Source organism: Anopheles arabiensis, chromosome 3 (genome assembly GCF_016920715.1).
Source record: "Anopheles arabiensis isolate DONGOLA chromosome 3, AaraD3, whole genome shotgun sequence".
NCBI lineage: Eukaryota > Metazoa > Arthropoda > Insecta > Diptera > Culicidae > Anopheles > Anopheles arabiensis.
The window spans coordinates 14,911,706-14,936,864 of NC_053518.1; the positions used below are offsets into that span (position 1 = coordinate 14,911,706).

The 25,159-nt window shown below is 40.7% G+C and overlaps 3 protein-coding genes across 3 annotated transcripts; 2 read left to right on the plus strand and 1 right to left on the minus strand.

Moving 5' to 3' along the window:
* Positions 1-2,039: 2,039 nt before the first annotated feature.
* LOC120903043 (histidine-rich protein PFHRP-II-like) lies at positions 2,040-2,606 on the minus strand. Its single transcript, XM_040312230.1, has one exon. It carries the CDS (start codon positions 2,506-2,508, stop codon positions 2,170-2,172), a length of 339 nt encoding a protein of 112 aa, XP_040168164.1. The 5' UTR covers positions 2,509-2,606; the 3' UTR covers positions 2,040-2,169.
* A 3,001-nt stretch (positions 2,607-5,607) lies between these two features.
* LOC120902193 (vitelline membrane protein 15a-2-like) lies at positions 5,608-6,432 on the plus strand. Its single transcript, XM_040310748.1, has one exon. It carries the CDS (start codon positions 5,679-5,681, stop codon positions 6,120-6,122), a length of 444 nt encoding a protein of 147 aa, XP_040166682.1. The 5' UTR covers positions 5,608-5,678; the 3' UTR covers positions 6,123-6,432.
* A 14,766-nt stretch (positions 6,433-21,198) lies between these two features.
* LOC120905164 (vitelline membrane protein 15a-2-like) lies at positions 21,199-21,540 on the plus strand. The gene has a single exon (XM_040315993.1). It carries the CDS (start codon positions 21,199-21,201, stop codon positions 21,538-21,540), a length of 342 nt encoding a protein of 113 aa, XP_040171927.1.
* The last annotated feature ends 3,619 nt before the right edge of the window (positions 21,541-25,159 follow it).

Below are 25,159 nucleotides of genomic sequence, written 5' to 3' on the forward strand. Positions count from 1 at the left end.
GCCCACATTGCATTACATTATGCACAAAAGCATTTCAGGCCATGCAATCCATCGGAACGCACCCGCAAAACCCGTCAACAACGCAATGCATCGCGCTGCTGTTGTTTGTCGACGAAAGTCCCAAACAAGCAAACGCAAACTGTCCATTTGACAACTCCTCCCCCTTTCCTCCCGGGGGAGGGCGGGGGTGGTAGTTTTGGTCCCGATCAGCTGATTTAGCATTCCATTTCAAGTACAACATAGCAGTGGAGAGGACGGGACGCACGAACCTGGGTGCCATGACGGATGAAAATAAAAGACAACTCATCGGTCCACCAACCTCAACGTAACGGAACGCAGCGAACGCTGACCGCGTCACGAGAGAGTTTTAAATGTTTGATGCCGATGTCAGCAACAGTCGTCACCCGCGCGGGCGCCTGTGGTTGGTTTGTGCAAGCGGTGCAGTTGTGTTTTCCGTTTTCCCGCTTCTTCTTTTGCGTCATATGTTTGGACCACTGGCCGATGGAATGCAGCGTTGCAGATTTGTCACATAAACACACATAACCGCACACACATACACACACACGGCGTTGTGTGAATAGTTCACTTCCGCTTCGGGAACTTTGATGATCGACCCGGCAACAGACTGAGCGTGTAGCGTTTCTCGGCAGCGATGGCAAACGTGTTTTGGTCGGTCAGTAACATCAGTGGGGTGTAGTGTAGGTTGTTATTGTTTTGTACTTTTTGGAGCAGCGACTTAATTAAATTGGCTTTTCTGGGGAATGGTACAATTTTTAGCCCGAATGGACGAAAATAGAAATTTATCATTGGTTCTTACCCAAAGCAGCTTTCTGCGTAAATGTTTGAGAATGCGTTTAATAGTTGCCTTAATGATGAAACAAATTATCTGGAATGAAATAAAGAGAAAATGGACCATCAATAATATTTTCAAAAATTATGTGATTTTGTATATTACGTTTATCATACAATGAATAATTCATTCTTACATCGTAGCAGTTGACTACTATTTGGCATCTAAAATGGAGTTTGCGAAGAAGGACAACATACGAAGCTGTTGAACCAGTCTTTGCTGATATTTTCGTCATTTTGGTTTGTTACAATTCAATTCAAAAATCGTAAATTATTATTAGAATTAAATGCTTCCGTTAAATTTTCGTTAAATGTACGATATAATTTGACGCACATCTTTTCAACTTTAAGGATGCGCTCTGGCAGACATTATGTATATTCGAAATAAGCAAGACAAACATCGTTTAGAACCTGTGCAATTCTATACGTTTTTCATGTCTGAAGTCTTGTGCGATAGCTGCCAAAGTGTGGTGTTAGTTGACACGATTGTAAATCGACCAGGCTATGAGATAGTTTTTGATAGTTTATAATTTTAAGAAATTGTAGTATTCATATATTTAGATGCTATTGGACCGTTCCTCCAGAAAAAAAATAGAATTCTTTATTAAAATTGTTAAAAAAAAATCACATATTTCGTGTTTATAAACCTGAGGTTTTCATTGTAGGCTCGAATCACATTCATATAAATCAACTACTTCAAGTAGGAACTTTTCTAAGAAATTTGTGTACAGGCATGATCTCTATTTTTATTGTAATTGAGCAACAAAATTATGATATGCTTTTTTGCAAATAATTTGAGTTTTTTTTTGAAAAAACAATTCATACAAATTTAAAGAAGCAAACCAACTTAAATTTTCATTTTTTGCATGTTTCACAGGTTAACATAAAGTTTAAAGAAAAGCCTGTGTTTAAACACAGTTAATACCGCAACAATGATGTGTGAATTATAAAAAGAAGAAAATTTACGTGTTAAAATTTTTTAAATCTTTTCTTCAATGCATTTGATTAAGCATTCAATTCTGAGAGAACAAATGTCTGCTGTTGGAGATATTTGTGTCCACCATTGTACCATTGTTTAAACCGCCACCATTTACTGACTCAACCATATTTTTTCGAGATTTCTTTCAAGCAATGCGAACATAGAAGCGGAGCAAAACCAAACCCAACAAAATGACTAGAAAACGTTTTATAAAGTTTACATTAATCTTGTTTTAATTATTAAAAAATCATAATACTCCATCAGTCAAATTTGCAGCCCTTCTCCCGCTGGGCCGAACCCGCCCTCTTACGCCTTAATCCACTGGTAGCTTGGGTTGCGCCTCAGTACTTGTGGGCCGGTGCGTGGTAGGCCGGTGCCGGTGCGTGGTAAGCCGGGGCCGGAGCGTGATGGGCCGGAGCGTGGTATGCCGGGGCCGGGGCATGGTGGGCGGGCGCGTGGTGAGCGGGTGCGTGGTAGGCCGGCGCCGGAGCATGATGGTCGTGTCCGTGGGCAGGGACGCAGGGCACGTGCGCAACGTTGGGAGCGCAGCTGAACAGCAGGTTCGATCCGCACGGCACGTGATGTCCGCCGTGTTTGGCGTAACCCTTGGCGGCGTAGTCAGCCTGAGCGGCTCCGACGGCCAGCAGCAGCACGGTAGCGACAGCAATGATGCACTTCATGGTGGTTTCGGTGTTTTGTTTCGTTCCGGGACGAGTGGTGTATCGATTGATAATGCTCTTGTTGGCGCTTCTGGCACGGGACTGATAGATTCGTTGATAGCTTTACCACAATTTATAAGCCCCCGTCGGGCCCGTCCATTCATGGTTGGTGGCGAATTTGGCCCATCAGCACATCAAGGTGGAGCGCGCTTAAGGTGAACAATTTTTGGCGGTTTTTTTTTTGTTTGTTTCAATTTTGCTTGATTATTTTTTGTCAGTTTAACATAAACAGCACGCATGTGCGAAGCGGATGTGTTGATGATTGATCAAAGTTGCCACGAGTGGCATGAAATGTATTGACCGTTTTTTTGTTACTTACAGTTCAATAGAGTCAGAAATTGATAGCTGCGATTGCCTTATGGCAAAATTGAAATTGTGCTGTTTCGAGGACTGGCCAGCTTGGCATGAATTAAATTTAGGACAACATTTATATGACTTCATGTGGGCCATACTAAATGAACATTTGTTTTCAAATTATGACAAACTGATGGATTGGCAGGCTCGTACTAATTTATAAAAGCAAATAAGTATTACACTTGTAATCAAAGGGAGTTTTGTCTTCATCAAACACTTTTCTTATCAATAAGCGAAGTGCTTGATAAATTAGCAACAAAAAATTTGAAGTTAATCTGTTTTTTTCCTATAACACAATACCTTAAAGGCTTTCAAATATCAAAGGGTTTTTGTTATATATAGCTGGATAATTTTGAAAGTGCCAGATTATAATGTAACAAGTTTTTTTAAATCATATGTGGATGATTTTTCCTCCCCAAAAAAGAACAGTTTGAAAGCTTTTTTAATTAAAATGATTTAATTAATTTCTATTGTGAACCTGTTATTAATCAATAAATCATCAATGTGCTGTTTAAAATTGAATCTCATAAAACAAGGATGAAAATGGGTGGAAAAAATGGATGTGTCGGCTCATGCAAAGCCGGACAATATCGATTTCTAATTTGACCACATCTCCGTAGAGTGGACTGATTATTCGGTTGCTTGGTACTAATAAACCTCGATAGTCTGTATAGACCGGAATGACCGGCGTAACTCGTTATGCCAAAAATAAGAATAAAGAGGTATTGTATTTGTAGATAATATTTAACATAATGTTTAATGATAACGTTTATTATATTATAAAATAGTTTGGCTAAAAAAAATTTCAAAATAATTCCCATGTACTGCTTTTTTTGTTTGAGTAGTTTGTTTTGGATTCGAAATATTTGCTAAAAATTATTCAGTTCTGTCATGAATATTAGTACATTTTAACATATTTAAATGCCACGCAATGTGATGCCATTTTTAAAGTTGTTGAGAACTTTTACACACAAAGTTTTGCGTATTTTTATTAATCATATTATTTTTAAATAAACAGTATTTTGAACTTTTTTTGTGGATGTACATTTTTTTAATTTTATGTGCTTTTTGAAAATTCATATTTTATTAGTTTTTATATAGCTCTGTAAAGGATGGACCTACGGTTAATGTGTGTTATTTTAAATGCATACATATTAATTCATGTGTTACTACAGAACAAATATATCCATACAACAGAAATATTAGTGATTTTCTTGCGAATTCATAGCGCATGTTCGGCGGATTAAGGCAACAGGAACGCCGGTTATTTTAAAGAAACGAATGATTTTTAATTGAACTGTAAGCCGACTGTAAAGCGTCCATTTGAAGAACATTTATGACTAATTCAAAACAACCGAAATTCATGATGATAAATGTTACAAAGTGTATAGAACCTTAAAAAATGTGTTAGAAATAATATGTCGTTTGAACTTAGGTCTTGTTTCAATAAAAGTTTACTTAAATGCAATATTTATTGAATTTGAATGCATTATTTATTGAAGAAAAAACTATTTTTTTTAGCGTTTTCATAGTTTTGTCAGGGCCAAACATCTGTTTTTTAGAATAATAATAATGATTGTAATAATGGTTCTAAATTTTTTCGAAAAGAACCATTTACGTTAAACATTATTGTGCACAAATTGTAGATTTACTATTTTTATATATCTCTTCCAAAATTAAAGAAAATCGCTTAAACCGGCAGCCTTTCTGATGGGTTTAGTAGAAGCTGTACGAAATAGCTACCGTGCTTTTTCCATAGTGCCATTACACTTTATTTTATATCAAACAACTTGTTTTAGTTGAAGAAATAATATGTAGTATTTCTCATGAAAAACCACAGATTTAAACAATATTTTTTTACAAAGAAAAACTAGTTTTTTTTTAAACTAGTTAACAATTACCTAGTTTATTACAATTATCTACAATTAATAGCTACAGTTTATCGTTCCTGGTATTTTTTTACAATTATCGACAATTAATAGTTTTAATCATCAGTAGGTTCATAACTTATTGTTCTTACAAATTTTAGGGTATTTCATATTAAACGTAACTTTAATTGGAGTCCCTTGAACTGTTTAAAATTTGAACAATCAACACTTATTTTTTTCGGCGAGCCTTATCGCTTCTTTCCATTTCCTGTAAGTTCGATGGCTTACGAGCAATGTCAGCAAATTTGTTTTTCGATTGAATCAATTTGCTGCCCGCAAATTCAATCGACCAACTTTAACGATGCCTTAACGTAGCAGCAAAAAAAAAAACAGGATGGTAGAACGGCAAAGTGGCTACCGGGCGAGAAAATCAGGAAAAATTTACCAAACACACTCACAAAACCAAACCAGCAGCCAATCACCGCCAAAAAAAAAGCAAAACCCACCAAAATGCAAACACCAGCACCCGAGCGCGCGCCTGTTGCTAGTTGCCCTGCTTACGAGCCCGCTTTTCCAGCAACACGCGAAAAACAAAACTGCTGAACGCACTGTAGAGCGCCCGCCGGCGCAGGAATGGACAGGAAAAAAAAATCCAAGGTTTGCTGACGGAGATGTAAGTGTTGGTTGGGCGCGGTGTGGTTGTTTTTTTGTTTATTTGTTTTGGCACTTTTGGCTGTTTGGTGCGCTTGTTGCGGAATTTCGGTGTGTTGCGCCCGAGAAGCCGTCCGATTATAAATAGTGACCGCCGGCCGGTGATACAGTATCAGTCAACGTTTGTTCTCACTATCGAACAGTGTTCCAGTGTCATTCTTACGACCCACCAAACCACCACCACCCAACTTCATCATCATGAACACCATCGTAGCAGCAGTCATCCTCTCCATCGTCGTCGTCGGTGCCATGGGCGATTACGCCGCCCCGGCCAAGTACGAGGCGCCCGCCAAGGCGTACCACGCCCCGGCCCCGGCCTACCACGCTCCGGCTCACCACGCTCCGGCCCCGGCCTACCACGCACCGGCTCCCCACCACGGCGGATACGCTCACCATTCGGCTCCGGTTGTCCACGCTTACGCCGCCAAGGCCCCGCATGTCAAGTGCGGCGCTAACCTGCTGGTCGGCTGCGCTCCCAACGTTGCCCACGTGCCGTGCGTCCCCGCCCACGGCGGACACGGTGGATACGCCGCCCCTGCCCACGCCCCGGCCATGCACCACGGATACGCCGCACCCGCCCACGGATACCGCTCGTTCTCCGAGGCTGACCAGGCTTCGGCGGCTTTCGATTTCGAGGAATAAGCGCGGCGACTGATCAACTGAGCAACTCTACTGGACAACACTGGATCAACACTGGATAGATGGAAACGAAAAACTGGACACGGAACTTGGATCCGGCCTTTGAGGGACCAACAGCACCGGGGAAGTAGCGAGAGACAGCATCGACCGTAGCGCGGTGCTCGGGTGTGCGGCCACAGTACTGACCTCCGAAGCGTAACAAGCCGCATCCGCGTTTGTTGCGGGGCGGCGCCTAGCCTAGTATCTTGTGCACTGTTTTGATTTGCAAATTGATTTATGGAAATATAGAATTCATTACCAATTACTAAACGAACTTCTGAAGCGCTGTTTGCAAACTTGTTGGGGCAACATGGGGAACACAAATATCCGAAAAATGGGCGAAAAAGAATGGGAGTAAAGAAATGGGTACAAGCAGTTGGTAACAGACTATTGGAATCGATCTATTCAAAATCAAACAGCGAACAGCGACTGTGAACTTTTCTCCCCATTCTCGTTGGAAAATTATCTTCGGCTTTGCTTTCGGCAAGCGTTTTGAGCAAACAGTGGTTTTGCAATTAATTTCAATGAAATTGTGCTTCAACTTTGAAGTAGCTTCGATAGCACAAATCAATGATCATGCTTGATCAGCGTGGGGTAAAAAAAAACTCCTCTGCCTCTCGCCCAAGGCTTACATCGTTTGCACCGCCTTCTCATTGCTCCCATCGATTTCCAGCACGGCGGGCTGTGCTGTGAAAGGGCATGAATTTAATTAAAATTAAATGTTTGCTTTTGATCACGATCATCATCATCATCGTCGTCGTCGTTCGTACGGTAGTATGCGCTTTTCGGGTATGCGAGACGGCGGGCCGGCTATAGGCAAAGCAACGTTATATGTGTTTGACAGTGGAGCGTATCGAACAAGGGAAGGTTTAATGGAAAAACTTTGCCTTTGGGCCACCGCAACGCCCATCGTACCTTGCAGTGTAAGGGGCGCCTCCGTCAGTGCACCACAACATTGATATGTGTCATGTGTGTGGTTTTTTTAGTTGAAACCTCCCTTCCCCTCCTTTGGTTGGTGAAAAAGTGAGCTTTTTTGTGTGCGGCAACTATTGGGCAATTTCACATTGAAGCATTTTGCTTTGCTGGCGTGGACTAACATCAAAATGAGTCTGGTTGGTCTTGTTTGAAATTTGGAACTTTAGCTCGCACAGCTGTCGCTAAAACAGGTCAAAGCAGCTTCCTTTTGCTTGCCGATTGGTCGCCCTTCAATTAGCTGGATTGAGTTTGGCTTATAGTAGACAGGTACATGGGATGGAAAGTTTATCTTTCAGCTATGATTTGCGGCCTGTTTACTGAGGATTTGAGATGTAACATTGCTTTAAGCTAACAGTATGGGTCACAAAACCATTCCTTGTTTAAGTCTAATTCGTATTATATTTGAAAAAAAAATTGAAATAAATTGTATTTTCAACCGAATAAATTTTACATATTTATTATCATTTGATGATTAGTTTAGAAGCATTTTAGCTTTTTAAGTCTTAATTTTGTTAACACAGTAAGACACTGAATCGTTACATTTTAAAAGAAAATTTAATTTTGATAGGATAATCTGTGCCAATTTTATCAAATTCAGTGTCAATTTTATTAAATAATAATATATTTTATTGCAATACAGTTAGTGTGCATAAAACAACATTCTATGAAAATACAAATGACCAGTGGAAAAAGTATGAAAAACTCCAGACTGAGTTTGCTGGTATGGTTGGTTATGTTTTTATTTTCAAAACCTTTCAAATACTCTGTTGCGAGAAGACGGTCTTGCCCAACATTATCAATAAAAAGGCTCTACTGCTGCATACGCTAAGATGAAATTCTTTATCATTTTATAAATCCAATAACCCGGTGAAGAACCCTTTTCATCAATCCAAGCCCATTAGTAACTATTTCTAATCAAATTTAAAAATTAATTCCTGCATATCTTTCTCACTCTCTAGCCTTTTCAAAGTAAACTTCATCAAAAACTGCACTATGCACTATAGCACATCGCGATGGAATGTAATAAAGTGGTACACAATTTACTCTCAATTCAACAGTCCTTGTCACTCATCAGTGCATCAGCACAACATCATCCTGAAGGCAAACATCTCAAACCATGCGCTCGTGCACCAAACAATGAAAGAGCTGTTTTACAACATCGCGAAAGTGAATCCACCTCAGCTGTCATCCGGCAACAGTGGAGAAACTAAGCTAAGGCTAGGGGCACAAGAGGGACGGAAATAATTCATTTTAAAAAACAAATTTATTTAAGCAATTCTTTTTCCCATTGCATACTCTACTCTCTGTTGATTGGTGACAGTTGCAGCTGAGGAGGAAAATGTTCAACAGAAAGCTCCCCCAAGACTGCATGTCTGCTGGAATGGAGCGTGTACGTGAACGTTGAAACAGCTGATAGTTTAAAAAATGATGATAAAAAGAGAGAGAGATAGAGAAACGGAAAAAACGCGATCCTCAATCAGGCCACAAAACGATCCTTGGATGGCAGCAAACAACTGGACCGGAGCGAAAAAAAAGCACACCAAAAGCGCTATGTTTATAGAAGCGCTGAGAGCTTTCGTCTTGTTTTCTCACCCCCCGCCCCACTGCGCGTTCCATTTTCCGGAGCGTTTATTTATTTTTCCACGGAAAGGATTTCCGCAGCTTCCACTGAAGGGAAATTTCATTCTTTTTTTCTGCTGTATGATTTTTCCACCCCTTCCAGCGCATCTTCCAGCGTGAGTCAATGCAGCAGTTGGTTTTGCTTTCCCAAAGCACTGCTGCAGCAGTGCAAACAAGGTCTGCTGTGGAATTTTTCATTGGTTTAGTGTTTACTTTCCCATTTCTTCGCCGCTCTGCAAATGGGAAGGAAAGCAGTTTGCAGCTGTGCTTTCTTAGCGAGATTTTGCAGACTCACAAGGAGGAGTCAGTAGAGGGGTCAGACAAAGCGGTAGCATTGAATGGTGTTTATTTTATCTTCACAGAGGGTTTTCTCCTTCAAACCGATTCATTCACACATACACACATACATCGTACATCGTTATTCCGTTTACATTACGTGTTCCTCTTTTCATTATCTAAACTGGGTTACACTGCCTACTTACCGAATGGGGAATAATAACGAGTTACGCCGTGCCAAGGTCGGTTCAGGCTGCATTGACTCCCTTTTTCTTTCCCGCATTCCAGCGATGTTTCCTGCAGAGAAACGGCACAAGAGGTACAATAACACATTAAAAAAAGGCACATTTACAATGAGCGCACACAAAAGCAATGGGTGGCATTATGCGCAGCAGCGCGGGCCCACGTTATAGAGAATCCATTAAACGGGGGACGGTTTCTTATTATTACTATGCCTTAGCAATATGTATTTCATTAATTAGCATGCTAGGCTTGCTTTGCAGCATGAATAAGAAATGAAATGAAAGCAACCGCGTTCATTGCAGTCCTGCAGGAACGGACACGAGCAGCACGCGCTCCACACCGAGTAAAAGCGATAGCAAACAACACAGAAGAGTAGAGGAGAGAAAAACGGCCCCAGCGTCTCGTCCCGGCCCGGAAAATGCCGTAAGCTACGAATTCCAGTGAAAGGCAGCGCGAGTACCAAAGAAAAGAGAGAAGGAACAAAAAAAAACGTGATAAAGGTGCATAAGAAATATTCCAATTATCATACCGCTGTCGCTCCATTCCATCCGCCAGCACAACACCGTTGAGTGGGGCAGCAAGCTTTCCCTTGTTTGTCGTTGTTGCTCGAAGGTGGTTCGAAGAAAGCTGCACCATTTTCATCATAAGCAAATGGCTAAGAAGACATGATTTAGTCATGTTTCGTTCGCTTTACCCACTCGCTACCGTTTTCCTTTGAATTTCAACAGGAAGGAGAGAGGATGGCTTTCTGTAAAGAATCGTTTAATTTGCCCTCTCTTTACACAAAATGAAAGAAAACCCGCTCCTCTCCCCATGCGAAACCATTTCTTGCATCCTCTCTCTCTCACACACAAACAGTCATACCGTCAAGTGCGGAGAGGTAATGATATGAAAATTATGATAAACTCCACCACCTCTACAGCCTTGGCGCACAAGGAAGATGGTATAAGCAGCCGATCATTAAATTCACATTTCCCGGGGTTCCGTTTGTTCGTGTTTTTCTTCCCCCTCAACCTGCCGGGCTGCTCTGCCACCCGGTTTACGGCCTCTAACCGTCGGTGAAACTTAACCTCAATTATGATACCCAAGTTGTTGAAATATTAACGAAGAATACTAACGAGCCACTAAGGTGGCATGGGTGGGTGGGTTGCGTATCGTTTTTGCGTACGGTGGCCAAAAGGTTAAATTGTGTTTAATTTTACCGGGGCGGTACTTGTTTTAAGATTTTCAATTAAACGTACTGCTGCTGGTGCGGGTGTTAAGGTGCATGTTGAATGCTTTTTTATGATGAAGCGATACGAGTTAAGGGATATTTTGCCGCAGGGTGTATATTTTGGGCATTGAATAAAAAGGGTGTTTGTCGATTGCTTTGATTTTTGAATAACTGATTTTTTGTTTAGATGGCTTTTGAAAGCTCAAATATTGGGCTTTTTCTAAAATCAGTTTATATTCGTTTACACCATGTTAGTGACATGTTTTTTTTGTTTCCTTCCATAATTTATTGATTAATTTCCACATCTTTCGTGTGGAAAATTTGAGATAAATTAGAGAAGCATTCAAAAATTATGGAATAATTTATAAAGCTTTTAAAAATTCAGAATAATATAATAGAATATAGAATAAGAATATAAAAAATAAGAGAAGACATCAATAATTGTATGTACTGAAGAGATATTTCAGATTTATCTCGACTGAACAAAACACATGAATATATGTTTTGAAATGTGCAATCACTAACATATTACCCATTGAAAGACACATTGGAGAACATTGAAATTCAAAAATTATTTTTTATTTAAAGTTTTTTTGTATTAATTTGTTTAAAATATTGTATTCCTTTGCAGAGGGTTTTTAAAAAAATTTCCCTCTAGAAAATTTAAAGGCAAATAACTATTAAAAATACAAATCGGCAAAGCCAAATAAGGAAAACCAATGAAGAGAGTATGCATACGGATACGTAATAACATTTCATGTAAGAAAAATCAATAAACCTACTACTACTACTACAAATATTGTGATTCTTTTACATAGGGTTTATATAAATTTCATCGAAAAGGTTCATACTTTTTAAACACATAGCAACTCACATTCTTGCTCTTTAAGCTCTTCTGCTAACTGTAGCTTATCCACTTGATTATATTTTCGACCTGCAGTGAACTTGCCCTCATCGTCCCTGTAAGAAGCTTTCCATACGCTTATCAAAAACCAAATTGCCATGGAAAGATATCACATACGCAACGACGTACAACGGCAGCAAGTGCCTCCGCCGATCCACTGCTGCAAAAACAGCACAAAGCCATGTTTGATCAGCTTAAACCACGTTCCGCACAAAACGAAAAAACCGCCCCAAACAATCTGTCGCGATGATGAATTATTCACCCCCAGGTGATACCGGGGTGGTGAACGAAAAGCAGTACCAGATGTTGCATTAGTCGAGGATGGTTCTCACTCCCATGCTCCCTCTGTGTCGGTCGATCTTTTCTCTATGCATTCCTAAAATCACGTCCCCAAGTACGGGCTTAGTCGGCAAACACGATGTGTTGTGTGTCGTCAATTTCTTTGCGCGTCTGTTTTCCGTTCCGTTCCTTAGACAGGAGCGATACAAGGATATCTTCGAAACCGAAAAGGGCCCGACACTACCATTCGTCCTGCAACTCACACATCCAGTGAGGGATTTTTTTTTGGCGTGTGTCCCAATTTGATGATCCTCGCAAATCATGTTTATTCAGCATTGGGTGCGTAGCGTTCGCTTGCTGCTCGTCTGTTTATGATGGGGGTTTATGATGATGCTGCCGGCAGCAGATTACTACCACACCCGATTTGAAGGCTCTGTGTGTGTGTTTTTTTTTAAGCTTTCTATCCCAAAAAATTTTCCTCTTCCCCCAAAAATCACACAACCAAACTCCGTAAACATGGCGGCGGCACGTTATGGTTCTTACACCAAAAACCTTCTTCACGCTGTTTGAAAGCGGACGAGAACAAAAAAAGGAACTTGAAAACCAAATTATCTTCCAATCCGGTGACTTTCTGTTTCCTGCTAGAAAGACGAAAAACGGGGAACTCGCACGACGCACCAAATGAGCCGATATTTATGCATGCGCACATCACACAAACACTCATGTATTCGCTCACACCCCTCCACCGGCGGCGTGTGTGGTGGAACCATATTTTTATGAATTGTATTTACATATTTCACAGTTTACACATCGCACATCGAATAGAATAGAAAGCAAAAGAGAGAGAAAGAGAGAGGATTTTCTTTTCAAAGAAAGTATCCACAAAATTTGATCCACCCAAAGACGCATCTCTTTGCAAAAATGGCACCCAGAATACATTGGCCAGGGGGGGAGGGTGTATAAAAAAAATGGCCCATAAACTTTATGAGTTCTCGCAACGAAGCCACCCAACAAAGTGTGGTTTATGAGCTTGAGGCTGAGGGTGCCATCTTTCGCCTTCACAGCGACCCTTTTTTTTGATTGTTTGGGAGTTGTGGTTTGACGAAGAAGTAGCTCAGATGTTTAACCCAATTTTTGAATTCTTTTGTGCCCCGGGAAGTTTTGGGTTTTTTTTATACTATGTATAAAATCGCTTCCACACTATCGCTGGACCGTACCGTATAGTGTTTGCGAGCCGTTTTATCACCTCATAAGACGAAGTGCCGTGAACCCATAGCACAGTGGTGACCGGTGGTTTCCCCTTGGTGCATCTTTTGTTGTGCAGATTTTTGTATGTTTTCGGTTTGGTGCATTAAATCGAATGAAAATTTCCCAATCCACTTTCCTGCTTTAAACTAATCAAAAATGGAAAGCAGTTTGCGTGCGTTTGTCGCTCGCGCTTTCGTTCGCGCGTTTTTATTTCCACGCAACCGTGCATCAGCCTTTCTTTTCTCATGGCCGTCTCTTCTTGGTGGCACATAAAAAGTGGCAAATTTTCATCCATAAAAGCGATGTTTATGAGAGAGCAAGAGAGAGAGAGAACCGAACAAGCAACCCGTCACATGACAACGAAAGGGCAATTTTACTGCTTTTCCACAGCTATTAAACTGCTCTTTACCGATCGCTTACAACGCTCGTTTCGCTGTCAGATTCAATTTTCAACGAGAGGGAGGAAGTCCTACGCTAAAACCAGTGTTAAAACGACGAAGCGGGGGTAGGATTCGGGTTGGAACGGGAGTGTTGTGTCTGATACATATTCCATCCTTGCCTACGAGCCCGGCCAAGTGAAATATAGAGAGTGAAAGCGTTGAAAAAGGCATAAAGCAAATCAAGCGATACACAACATGAGCGCTTGCCGCTCGCTTAAGGACGCTAGCATGGGGACACGCTCTGCCGGGTCGGTTGGTCGGTTGGTCGCTCTCATCCGCCGCGCTGGAGTGGATGTGTGAGTGTCATAAAACTAACACCAATAAAAATTCAATCAAATTTCGATGGGTTTTCGATCGTCTCGAATGATTTCATCTCGAGCAGCTCGAGTTGATCGATGCCGCGATGAGGAGGGGGAGTAGACGCATCAATGCCCGTTTCATACTGGCCCGGTGGCGGCTGCTTTTTACGGTCCACACCGGCGTGTGCTTGTGTGAGCGTTTATGCATACTCTTATTTCATGGCATTTTCGAGGGACGAGCGTGGCAATCATGTGAAGATGGGTGGGACAAAATTTATAAGCATAAAAGAAGTGATCACTTAGGGCAGCGCCAAATCCTTTTCATCCATGAAGATTACGGTGTTAAAATTGTACGGAAGGACGGATTAAAAAATATTTAAGATTTTATAAATATTTTTACCATATCATTTTTTGAAGAATTTTAATATGGATTAATCATTTGTTTAGCATCAGGACGATTGGAAATACAATATTTTTTTTTTCAAATTAAGATAAAATGCTACGGTTTTCATTTCTTTTTCGCTTAGAAGTTTATTTATTCAAAGAGTTTCGAACTCGAAAGATTTTCGAGAATTTGTAGAAACATCCCATTCTCATGTGTCGTTTTCATTATTCAAAAAAACAGCCATTGAGAGTAAACTCATTTTTATTCTAGAGAGTGTTTGAAGGCAGAAACATGTGACCTTTTGGAAATTCCAGCTTAAAGTTGACAGTATCTCAGCCTTAGTTTACAAAACTTCTGGAATATTCTTTGGACATTGAATTTAATATGAAATTTTGGGACTCATCTTTCATGATATAAAATTTATTTTTCCCGATTAATTGTGTTCGTTGTTGTCGCAAGAAGTAAAATGGAGGAAACACAAGAAACTTCTTAGGAAAATAACATTTTGGAAAATAAATAACGAATATTTACGTATATAGTAATATAGCTAAATTGATCCTAGAATAATGTTAAGTTTGGTTACAAAAGAGGATTTTATAAATGGAAAATCTACAATATGACGATACAAATCATAAAATTAGTCTTGGGCAAAGTAATAATGTAATAATGCAAGTAATAATGCAGAATGAAGATTTTAAGAGTGTTTTAGGCTACCAGAAAGCCTGTTTGAGTAAAAGTTTTCAACTGTTCTGTCAAAAAGTGACGTTCAAATTTGGTTATAAAAGCATGCTATTAGACCACCTAGTCTACATACACTTTGATTCTGGATATCACTAGTTGATCACTATGCACCTTGGGGTGAACGAAAACACGAATGTTTTGCCATTATTTTCGAGTGGGTGCTCGAATCTAATTTTAGCTTTGAGGCTGAAATAATCTGAAAATCGCAGGCTGGTTTTATGTGTGGTTTTTTTTTATGGAGTGTTGACATGATTTCAGCCGCTAACTGTCGAACTCCACTTAGAAAAGCTGACTAGAATCGTTAAAGGCCCCAAAATCAGACTTTGATTCAGAAAATAGTTTTTTACGTCGATCTAAATGTTTGAAGAGGATTTTTTATTTATCGAGATATTTAAATAAATAAAATCGTTTACGTCGTATAATAGCCCAAACATACACAAGTCAGAGGGTTTTTATTAAAATAATTGCCCAGCATTGACACGAGGCTCATAATAACATCAAATCCATTAGCACCGCATGAACAATCCCTCCGGATCCTTTTATTTAACTTTGTGAATTTACTTTCAATTAATTAGCGCCTAGTTTGGAGCATCAATATTGATCTCCCATCGAGCACACAGCACACAGCAAGCGATAGAGCTGTCGTTTGGCTCGGGCAAAAACTTTTCCATTCCATTTCCACACGAACGATTTATCGGATGCCATCAATTCGGATGCCATCACTATGCCACATTCCACTCGCGCGCAAAACCTGCTGCCTGCTCCCGAAATCGATCGGAAGCAATTTCTTAATCTTGCGTACCTAAGCAATGTGCCGGCGGAGCATTTCAGGCTTGCCCTGGCTTCGGAAATGATAATTTGAAACGTACGAACGCAATGGTTTATAAAATCGCTTCATCACAACTTGTTACCGGCGTTCGCGTACGCTTGAGTGAAGTAGAAATGAGGTCTGAGTGCAAAGTGTAGAACGAAACGGCCAAAACAGCTAGCGGCAAACAACACGGCGTACAACGGCATCAGGATAAATTAGGCTCATCTCAATCTCGTGCCCTCCTCGGTGAAACACAAGTGTTGGGGGCCGGACGAGAGATGGCAAATTGCACATCCGTGTCTATATCCTAGTGCCACCGAGTATCGAACCCCTCTGCAGTGAAACTTTTGCCAAGCCAAGGTTCGAAAACATGTTGGCAGAAATTAATTTCAACCCACTTCACATTTTACTGCCGCCAATATGTTGCGGATTATGGGTTCGTCGGGGATCGTCGGGGATCGTTGTTTGGCTGCCGGTCGTCCCACCAACACCGCCAGCGACTCCACGCTATCGAACAAATTCGAAACGGCAAAGAAATTTGATGCGTATCGGCCGCCGCACGCGTACGACCATAATGCTGAGCTCAGCCGGGACAGAAACTTTGTCCGGGTGCGCCCATTTCCACCGCAGCCAATTTCTGAACGGTGGCGGAAAAACCTCAACGAGTTTGACGAGTTGTGTTGCCGCGCGCTGGCAAAACTTGCGCTTCATCCCCTCGGAAAGCGAGCGAGTCTGTCAAGTGGGTGTGCTGACAAATGAGATCCATTCACTGAAGTCGGACAAGGGTTTTTTGGGCCCGGGCTGGGACGGGAAGTCAGTTATCGTCTGCTGCCTGAAAGAGGGAGAGAAAAACGGGAGGCTTTTCTTCTTCCCCTTCTTTCCGGGTTTTTGGGATGGAGTTTGCCCAACTTTCGCTCGGTGGGCGGGCAAAACAAGAAAGGAAACTACCCTCATTAGCCAGCAGCGGGCAGAAAAGGAATTGTGAAGCTACGATTGTTAAGCGATACTATCAAACTAATGGCAGCCGACGTTAACCCCTCTTTCTCTATCTCTCTTTCTTGCACACGTTGCCTCTCTCCTCCTATTTGTTCATCACTTTCCGAAAGGGGCACGGAAGAAACCTTCCGGAAGTCCATTTTTCGGAAGGGCGGCTCCGCTTTTTCCGGCGACCGCTGGGATAGATTTCTTTCGCGCCTACCGTCACTCCGAAAAACGGAGGAAAGTTTTTTTTTTTGTTGGTTCCTCCGAGTGAAACAAAAACAAAAACAGAAGCGGGAAATCACAAGTGGCAATCAACTTGTGAACGATAACGAAATATAACGAGCGGAAAAGGGGGAAGAACGTTGGGGAGAAGAGCGATAGTGCGGGAAACTAAGGAAAAGAGATTGTTTCAGCAAAATGCAGCCTCAGCAGTCGGTGAAAAACAATGAAATATTGCTTGTTAAGATAAATGATAGAACGCTTTAGTTTACGATAAAATTACGCCCCGAAAATACGTACAAATCATCAAATCTGAAGGAATAGTTCTTACCTTAAAAATAGTAGAAAAATAGCAAAAAATATTTGTTAAAAACTAGTTGTCTCTAATATCTCTTAAACAAGAATTTTAAGATCAGTAATTATGACTAGTATTGCTAAATTTTGTCATGATATCAAACAATTGTGACGATTTGCAAAGGGACGATCATTTTGCGTTGAACTTTGCGTCTAACTTCAAATGTATTGCAATTAATCCAGTTCTTTCTAATGTTGAAACAATGATCATTTGGCTACAAACATGTTCTTTATATTAAAAGTGTTCAATTATAAAACAAGGCTTATTTTTTAAACAATTAATTATTTTATTTAAACAATAAAATACATCAAAAAGGAATTCTTAGCTCGATTTCATCTAATGGAATTTCCGAGATGGAATTCATTTAATTGCCTGTGTATTTAAATGTGGAATCGAAATTTACAATGCGAAAAATTTATAATCCAATAAACTATTGGAAGAGCTCTTGAACAAGCCTGGAGGAGGAGCTTGAAAACTCACAAATTGGTTTATTGGTGTCAAATTTAAAAACAAACAAAACCCTCCAGTAAATATACAGCCTCACTGCGACCGATAGTTTGCTTGTAGTGAAATTATAAAAATAATTTACAAGTTAAACGATTTGTGTTTCTTATTCCCCACAATCACCAGCATCGAACTGCGTCGACTGTTATAAATAATACGCAAAAAGTTTTCCTTCCTTTAATGTACTTCCATGTTTTCTATTTGATTGTTGTGAAACTCAGCTCCCATGGTTTGGTGCGCCCCGGATATCCAACCATCAGCCGAAGGTCGCCTCACCATATTCATTCGAATCGTAAACGGAATGACAAAGAAAATCGCTGAACTTTTGCATTTGATTTTGATGCTTTTGATCGGCGCCTCGCTCGGGAAAAGCTTACTGCTTGCTAGGAGTTTTATTTTTTTTTCATACCAGCATTATTGTTATCGCTGATCGGTTCGCCATTTTGCGCTAAAGGAGCATTTTTCGGTTCGGCAGGGAAAACTTTTCCTCCCCGTATTTATCTCTGTGTGTGTGTGCCGTTTGCTCTCTGTGTCTGTCCTACCGGCTTCTAGGGATCGAAATTGTTTGTGATTTGTTTTTGTTTGGCCGCTTGCTAATACATCTTCTTCCTCTTGCCCAACCTCTTTTCTTGGTAGTTCGATTTACTACAGTAAGCTTGTTTGTTGTCTTATCGCAGAAGGAGTTTTTCTTTCCCGGCGCCGCCCATGCCCCAGATTGATAAGACGTTCGAGATGAAATTCTATTTACTGTCTCGCTGTAGGTAGCATTCGTCGAAATTCCACCTTCAATGCTTTCTTCCGCTCACGCAAGGTTGGGCACACGGTTGGTGGCGTGTTTTCAGCACCTCAACACGTTGGCCCGCTTCTCTAGCCTTATTTTTCTTCACTAATCTTTCCTGCGCTAAAGTCTCGAAACCGTCAACCGTATCGTGTTTCCTGAGTGGTGTGATATCATCTCGCGGAGGGCGTAAAAAGTGAAAAATGCCAACAAAAAAATCCAAATGTCTTCCACATGAGAACGGATCCAATATCGTTACGTGGCAGAAAACTTACTTCAAACAGTGTCGTTGGCGGGCGAGCTCTGTCAGGGGAAACTTTACGAAAGCACACATTCATTCAATTGGTATGGCATTAATTTAAAGATAGCGCTTCGCGGATCTCCACCGAGGATTGCCTCGTACACTCGAGGTTTTGCGATTTTTGGCTCCTGTCATAGGTTCGTGTGTTTTTTCCTTCGCCCAATCCGTACCCACTTGATGAAACGTTTGTTTGTTGGGCGCGTCAAGCTAAGTTGGTTGTTGATTGTATGTGAGGCAAGAAAATCAAAGCACAGGCGTTGTATGTGTGTGTGTGTGTGTGTTTGCCAAAAGTGATTCCAGCTGGCAGCGCGTTACGCGAAATAAAGTGAAAATAAATCCGTCCTAGGATGGATAGGATTACGCGAAACGATCGATTGAGCCTACTGTCAACTGTTTACCGGCAGAAGGAAATTGGGATGCGATGGAAAACAATTCTACTGAAATTTGTTTTTTGTTCGATCGGGTGAAGTGGTGTTATAGGTGCTATAGGGGGAGGAGCACAAAAAACATTGTTTGCAATTTGAGCTGATGATTGAGATTGAAACTGGAGGAAAGGCGATTCGATGAAATGAAAATATCATCGTTTCAAAATATGTATTAGTTTGGTGAAAAACATCAATATCTGAATAATATTGTATATATCTATATTAATCGTTTGCTTCTAAAATGAAGTGAAATTAATATTTTATAGAAAATAATTTAAATTGTCAGTCGATTGCTTCATAAAACTACAAATTTTATCATAACATAACCACGACGATTTATAAAAGCACTTGTCAGAGGACAACAACTTAACATACACTTTTATTGTAAATGATACTGCATGGCGATGTAGTGTAGAGTAATTTAATATCTTTCGAAAAAATTGATTCAATACCTCTTTTTTTAATTTAATCGGATTAATTATTTGCCTTTACTAGACAATCAAAACAAGAAATGAACGTAAAATATTGATTAATTTAGTTTCTTTAGGTAATCAAAGTTTTATATGTGCATGAGTATTAAATAAACATTTTTGATGATAAATTCAATTAATTTAATAATTTTACAAAACACAAAATGACATTTTTGGACCGTTTTTCTTGTATAAAAAGTTTGAACCATGGTGAAATTATCCTTGTTGTAATATAAAAGATTTAACTGTTTGCTAAAAAATACATCATTGACAAAAGATCATTAAACATCATACAAAAACCCTCAGTCCAGTAGATATTTACTTGCTCTTCATTTTATTTTGGATAATTTTTTATTGCGATCAGTTATGTGTTTTTTTTATATTTTTTTTTTTTATAAATTCAATCAGATAAAAATGTTTCCATTTGCTAGTTTTATGTGCAATGCATCTGGTAATTTGAATTCATTCAATTAGCAAATTATATGAATCAACTTAAATAGTAAAAATTGAACCCACAATTAAAGTGCTTTTCATTCATTCATAAAAAAAAGCTTTAAAATACAACGCCAACCATCGCTCGGTCGCTCGGGGTCCAAAGTTTATCGCCACCATTCGCTCCGGCTGTTGACTCAATTTATGAGGCTCGTTCGGTTGAATGCACAGCAGCAAAAAAAAAAAAAACAAAAAGGCACCATTTCAAACCCGAAGCATAATTTTCGCTTCGCAGAACCCGCAAGTTAAATTTTCCTTCTCGTGCATAAAACAACTCGCGCGCGCGCGCGCCCGCTCACGCCGGCATGAAAAACGATTAGCAGCGAAACGCCTCGCGGGGCGTAAAGTGTGTTGCCAACGATGACCACACATACGGTGGGTCATAAATATCGAATGGCGAATCAATTTACACCCGACGCTGCACAATTGGACGAGCCCGGCGGAGGATATGAGAAGTTTGTGGTGCCACAAAGGGGGGGCCTTTCCTTCGCCCCTTTCCACGCAAAAGTGCAAGTGTTTGCAGAAGCGTACGAGGGGAGCAAAAATGACACAATCGAAATGCTGCGACCGGTCAATGTACGGCCGATAGAAAAAGGCAATCGCCGACACACAAAACAAAAACAAGGAAATAAGGTCTTTTTGACAACTGCCCCATAAACGTTTGATTGATTGAGAAGGTTCAATGAACGAGCATGTCAAAAAAAAAGTGCTTTGTAGACGGTTTTTTTTTTGAAATTTCAAGTATCGGAGGATGTTTTGATTTTTGGTTGCGATTCACACACTGCCAACAATCATGAACCCAGGGCAAGCCGCGTGTACTTGATCCATGTTAAGTCGAATTTTCCCCCAAAAAGTACGAAACAAGCAAAAAAAAGACATGATGTTGTTCACAAATCAATTACACTTCTTCGATTGGTAAGCAGATTAAGCGTGTGTCTCCGTACCGCAGCAAATGTGAGCAATGTGTGTCGGCCTATAAATAGGTGTTCCGTCAATTCGATCTTTCATCATCACGATCTAGTCTTTCTGCCTGTTCGGTCAACTCGTCCAAAGCCAATCCAACCTCCCCCCAGAGACAACGATGCAGTCCTTCACCGTCGTAGCGGCAATCCTTTTGGGCGTGTGCGTACTGAGCTGCAGCGCACAGTACGGTGGCTATGCACCGCATCCGAAGCCAGCGCCGAAACCGGCGGCCTACCATCATGCACCGGCACCGGCGATGCACCACGGAGGCTACCACGGCGGCAAGGCTGGCCATCATGTGCCGTGCGGCTCGAACCTGCTCGTCTCCTGCTCACCCCACGTAGCGCCCGTCCCGTGTGCTCCGGCACACGCTGGCGGCCATCAGTACCACCAGCACGGTGGCCATCATGGCGGATATCGTGCGTTCGAGCAGGCTGAATCCGAAGCTGATGCGGAATGAGTGCGGCGCGAAGTGTGGAGAGGTTTTTGGTGAAAAAAAAGAAAACCACCCAGTCTGTGTGAAAAGCTGTCTTTCTGGCTGATGTTTTGGCGTGAGCGAGTGATAATAAAACTGGCGAATGTTAGAATGCGTAAAAGGTGGCTGTGTTTTGTTCGACGGGTGTTGGTGCGGCTCTAAGCATCCAAAATGGGAGGAAAAAAAGAGCGTTTTGTGCAACAGCTGGCACGAGGAGATGATTTTTGCATTTGCATGATGCGTTGACGGCAACACACACACTCACAAGATTATAAGAGGAAAGAGGATTCTTTATCATCACCATCAAATTGGTCCCAGCTGGGTTGGAGGCAACGGAAAAAAGAAGCGTTTTTATCGACATCCTGCCCTGATAAAGCGAAAACGCAAATAATCGTTTCCAGCTGTGGACGAAAACAATCCACCGGATCCGATCAATATGCTCGGCCCAATAATTAATTCCTCATCCGGTGTCCGGCGCTTTCGAAGCTGCAGCAAACCAATCGATGGCCATATGGAGAATCGGTGGTTTGTGGGCTCTTTTTTCGCTTTCTTTTTTGTTTCGTCTACAAAACCCACCTGCCCTGCTTGCTCGTTCGGTTCGGTTCGGTTCTGAATAATGCAGCAGCTGAACCGATGCAAAAGGGGAACTCGCTACTGCCACCCCAACCTCTGCTCTGCCGGTAATGGGATATTGTCACTGATTTCATAATTAGCTCCATTGCCGACCGGGTGTCGGGCGGGTCATTTTTGTGTCATCTGCCCCATGCACACACCCCCACTTTAATGCCATTATGATGAAGGGTTTCCGTTAATGAGAAATGAGGCACGGAAATAAGACTGTTAATAACTTGCATCCCGAAACCGACACGCTGCCCGTGGACCGGGAGCTGAATAATGCAATCATTTGTGACTATGTGTGTGTGTGTGTGTGTGTGTGTGTGTGTGTGTGTGTGTGTGTGTTTTGTCCCTTCGCCTACGCGTCAAAAGTTAACAAACACATAATTAGCCGTGAATGATGGTGATGAAATGGGAATTGTTTGTACAGCCATCAGTGCAAGTTGGGCATCAGTTTGGCGAACGGATTAATGCCACGATTGAAAAGCTTCAACTCTGTGGGTTGTGGTTTTATAATGAAGGGATACTGATTGCTGCACCATAATACCGTTATATTGCGATGTTCGAAATGTGCAGAATCAACATATAATATAGCTGCATTGACTTTGTTGAAACAAATTAATTCATTTTATGTCATAGTTCAATCATACACAGTTTGTAGGAACAAAACTTACCTGTTTGCTCAGTAGTCCGTCGTATAAGGTTTTGTTTGAGCTAATTTAATCTGTAATGAAAATAAAAAAAATCAATATGTTAGATAACTCGTATCCCAATCACATATGCATATTTTACTTCATAATGTATGAAAAATGTATCAGTTTTGCTGCAGTTTGCGGCTTCACAAAAAAAAATTGTAGCACTAATTCTATTTACTTATTCAGGCCTTGGAAACTGTTTTGTTTTTTCCATTTTGAAACAAGACAAGATGAAATGTTGCTATTTAGGCACGTTGAATTGTATTCATGATTACGAAGAAATTGGAACAAAATTAATAAAATAATATAATTAGGCAACTTTTATTGTTTCATATCAAATTGTTTATAAGGTTTCTTATTATTTTTTTATTTTGATATTGACTCTACAAAGTGATTCTACAGTGTACTTGCATAGAACTTTTGAGTAGACAATATTTCAAAATGTGTCGACTGATGTTCAAAATCAGACAATGTATGACTGGAATAGTTACAATTAAAGGGGGCTTTCATGATTCTAGTTAGTTTTTTGTATGAAGTTTGACAGTTGGAGGCTGAAATCATGTAAATACTCCATACAAAACCACACAAAAAACTAGCCTGCAATTTTCAGTCTAGATTATTCTAGCCTCAAAGCTAGAATTAGATTCGAATACCTACTCGAAAACACGGTGTTGTTTACATTTATCCCAAGGTGCATTAAAGAGATCAGGTGGTGGAATCTGGAATCAAAGTGTATGTAGTCCAGGTGGTCTCATAGCATTTTTTATAACCAATTTTGAACATCAATTTTTGACAGAACGAGTGAAAACTTTTGCTCCAACGAGCTTTCTAGAGGCTTGACGAATGCTCAAAACACTCTTAAAATCTTCATTCAGAAACAGAAGCGATAAAAATCAGCCTTCTAAATTCATACACCTTGGGATAAGCCTACCTGTATATTATACGCGCTTAGATAGCTGCTCGAAAACTGCTATACAATGCAAACAGCTGACAGGCTGAAATTTCAGCCTACGAGCTTCAAACGGAAAGGGACCCAAAGTTAGAAAATAACTGTGTCTAACTTTTTAATACATTATATTGTTCGTACCATCTAAAGCTCAAATTGCATAAATTTAGTAAATTTTAGGATAATTTTTTCATTCTTGTTTTAGCTATTCAAAATTAACTATCAAATAAATTGATATATTTTCTGCTAAAAATGTTATAAATTGTTTGCTATTTGGTTCATTTTTTCAATTTATTTTTCTTTTTTATGTTAAGAAAATAAACGAGAAACCTTACATAACAGAACATGTGAAACCTCCGAGCTATGATCTTTTTTTTGTTCAATTTAAAGTCTTGTAAGCGCAACAAGAAAGAAATTCAAGTCGCGCAATAATGGCATAAACATAAAGAGAAAGAAGCATAAACAAACTTAAGACATAATGCTTGAGAAAGCGGAGCACATCTAATGCTTACGAACGTCGGCACATTCTTCACACGTAACCAAAGAACGCGATGGTGTCAGTTTGTACGCAAAACAAAGCAAAACATTCACACTTATGCTGAGTGTAAAGTTTTTTTTGCTACCATCATTAGCCAGTCCGCATGTACACGGTGACACAGTTTTGTATAGTTCAGATTTGGCGTTGTTCGATTGCGGAAGTGTGACAACGGTGTCTGTATGTGTTTGTTTGTGTGTGTGTTTAAAAAACGAAATCGGGGTCATTTTAAGGGTAAGAAGTATGCTGCCCTTTAATGGATTTGTCGTGTCGCAGAAACCGTGTACTTTTGTTTTTGTTGTGTTAGGTACGAACGCTGTACAACACGGGACCGAGTGGACATGACATACGGTCGTGCCGGGCGTACAGTTGCATCCCTTCTGCACGTTTGTTTCTATTGCTCCAAATTGGTCCCGCCACAAACAGTGCCTCTGACGAGTGCGAGGAAGCTTAAATGCACAAACTTCTCCTGTATGTTGTGTTAGCTTGCCTTGAGGTTTTTTTTCTCCCCCGGATACGGCTATGGGTCTCTTCCTTTCTCCGTATCGCTCACGCATAAACTAACGAGACAGCTGCTGCAGACAGTGCCCCCCGATGGTGGAGCGGCTCAGACAGCAAGAGCGGAAGTTCCCGCAAACATCACGGCAAACATAAACCATAAACACACCAACCAACCAAACCAAAGCAACCGAAACCATCAGCAGGGGCAACCAACTGTCTCCCAGCGGGAAATTTCTGATTACAGTGTAGGATGTCGTACGGTTGGTCGTGATTTTCCTGTGGCCATTTTTTTCGTTGCTGTTATGTTTGTAC

Bases quoted from the DNA above. Each gene is read 5' to 3' on its own strand.
- LOC120903043 (XM_040312230.1), bottom strand. From the start codon at position 2,508: ATGAAGTGCATCATTGCTGTCGCTACCGTGCTGCTGCTGGCCGTCGGA.
- LOC120902193 (XM_040310748.1), top strand. From the start codon at position 5,679: ATGAACACCATCGTAGCAGCAGTCATCCTCTCCATCGTCGTCGTCGGT.
- LOC120905164 (XM_040315993.1), top strand. From the start codon at position 21,199: ATGCAGTCCTTCACCGTCGTAGCGGCAATCCTTTTGGGCGTGTGCGTA.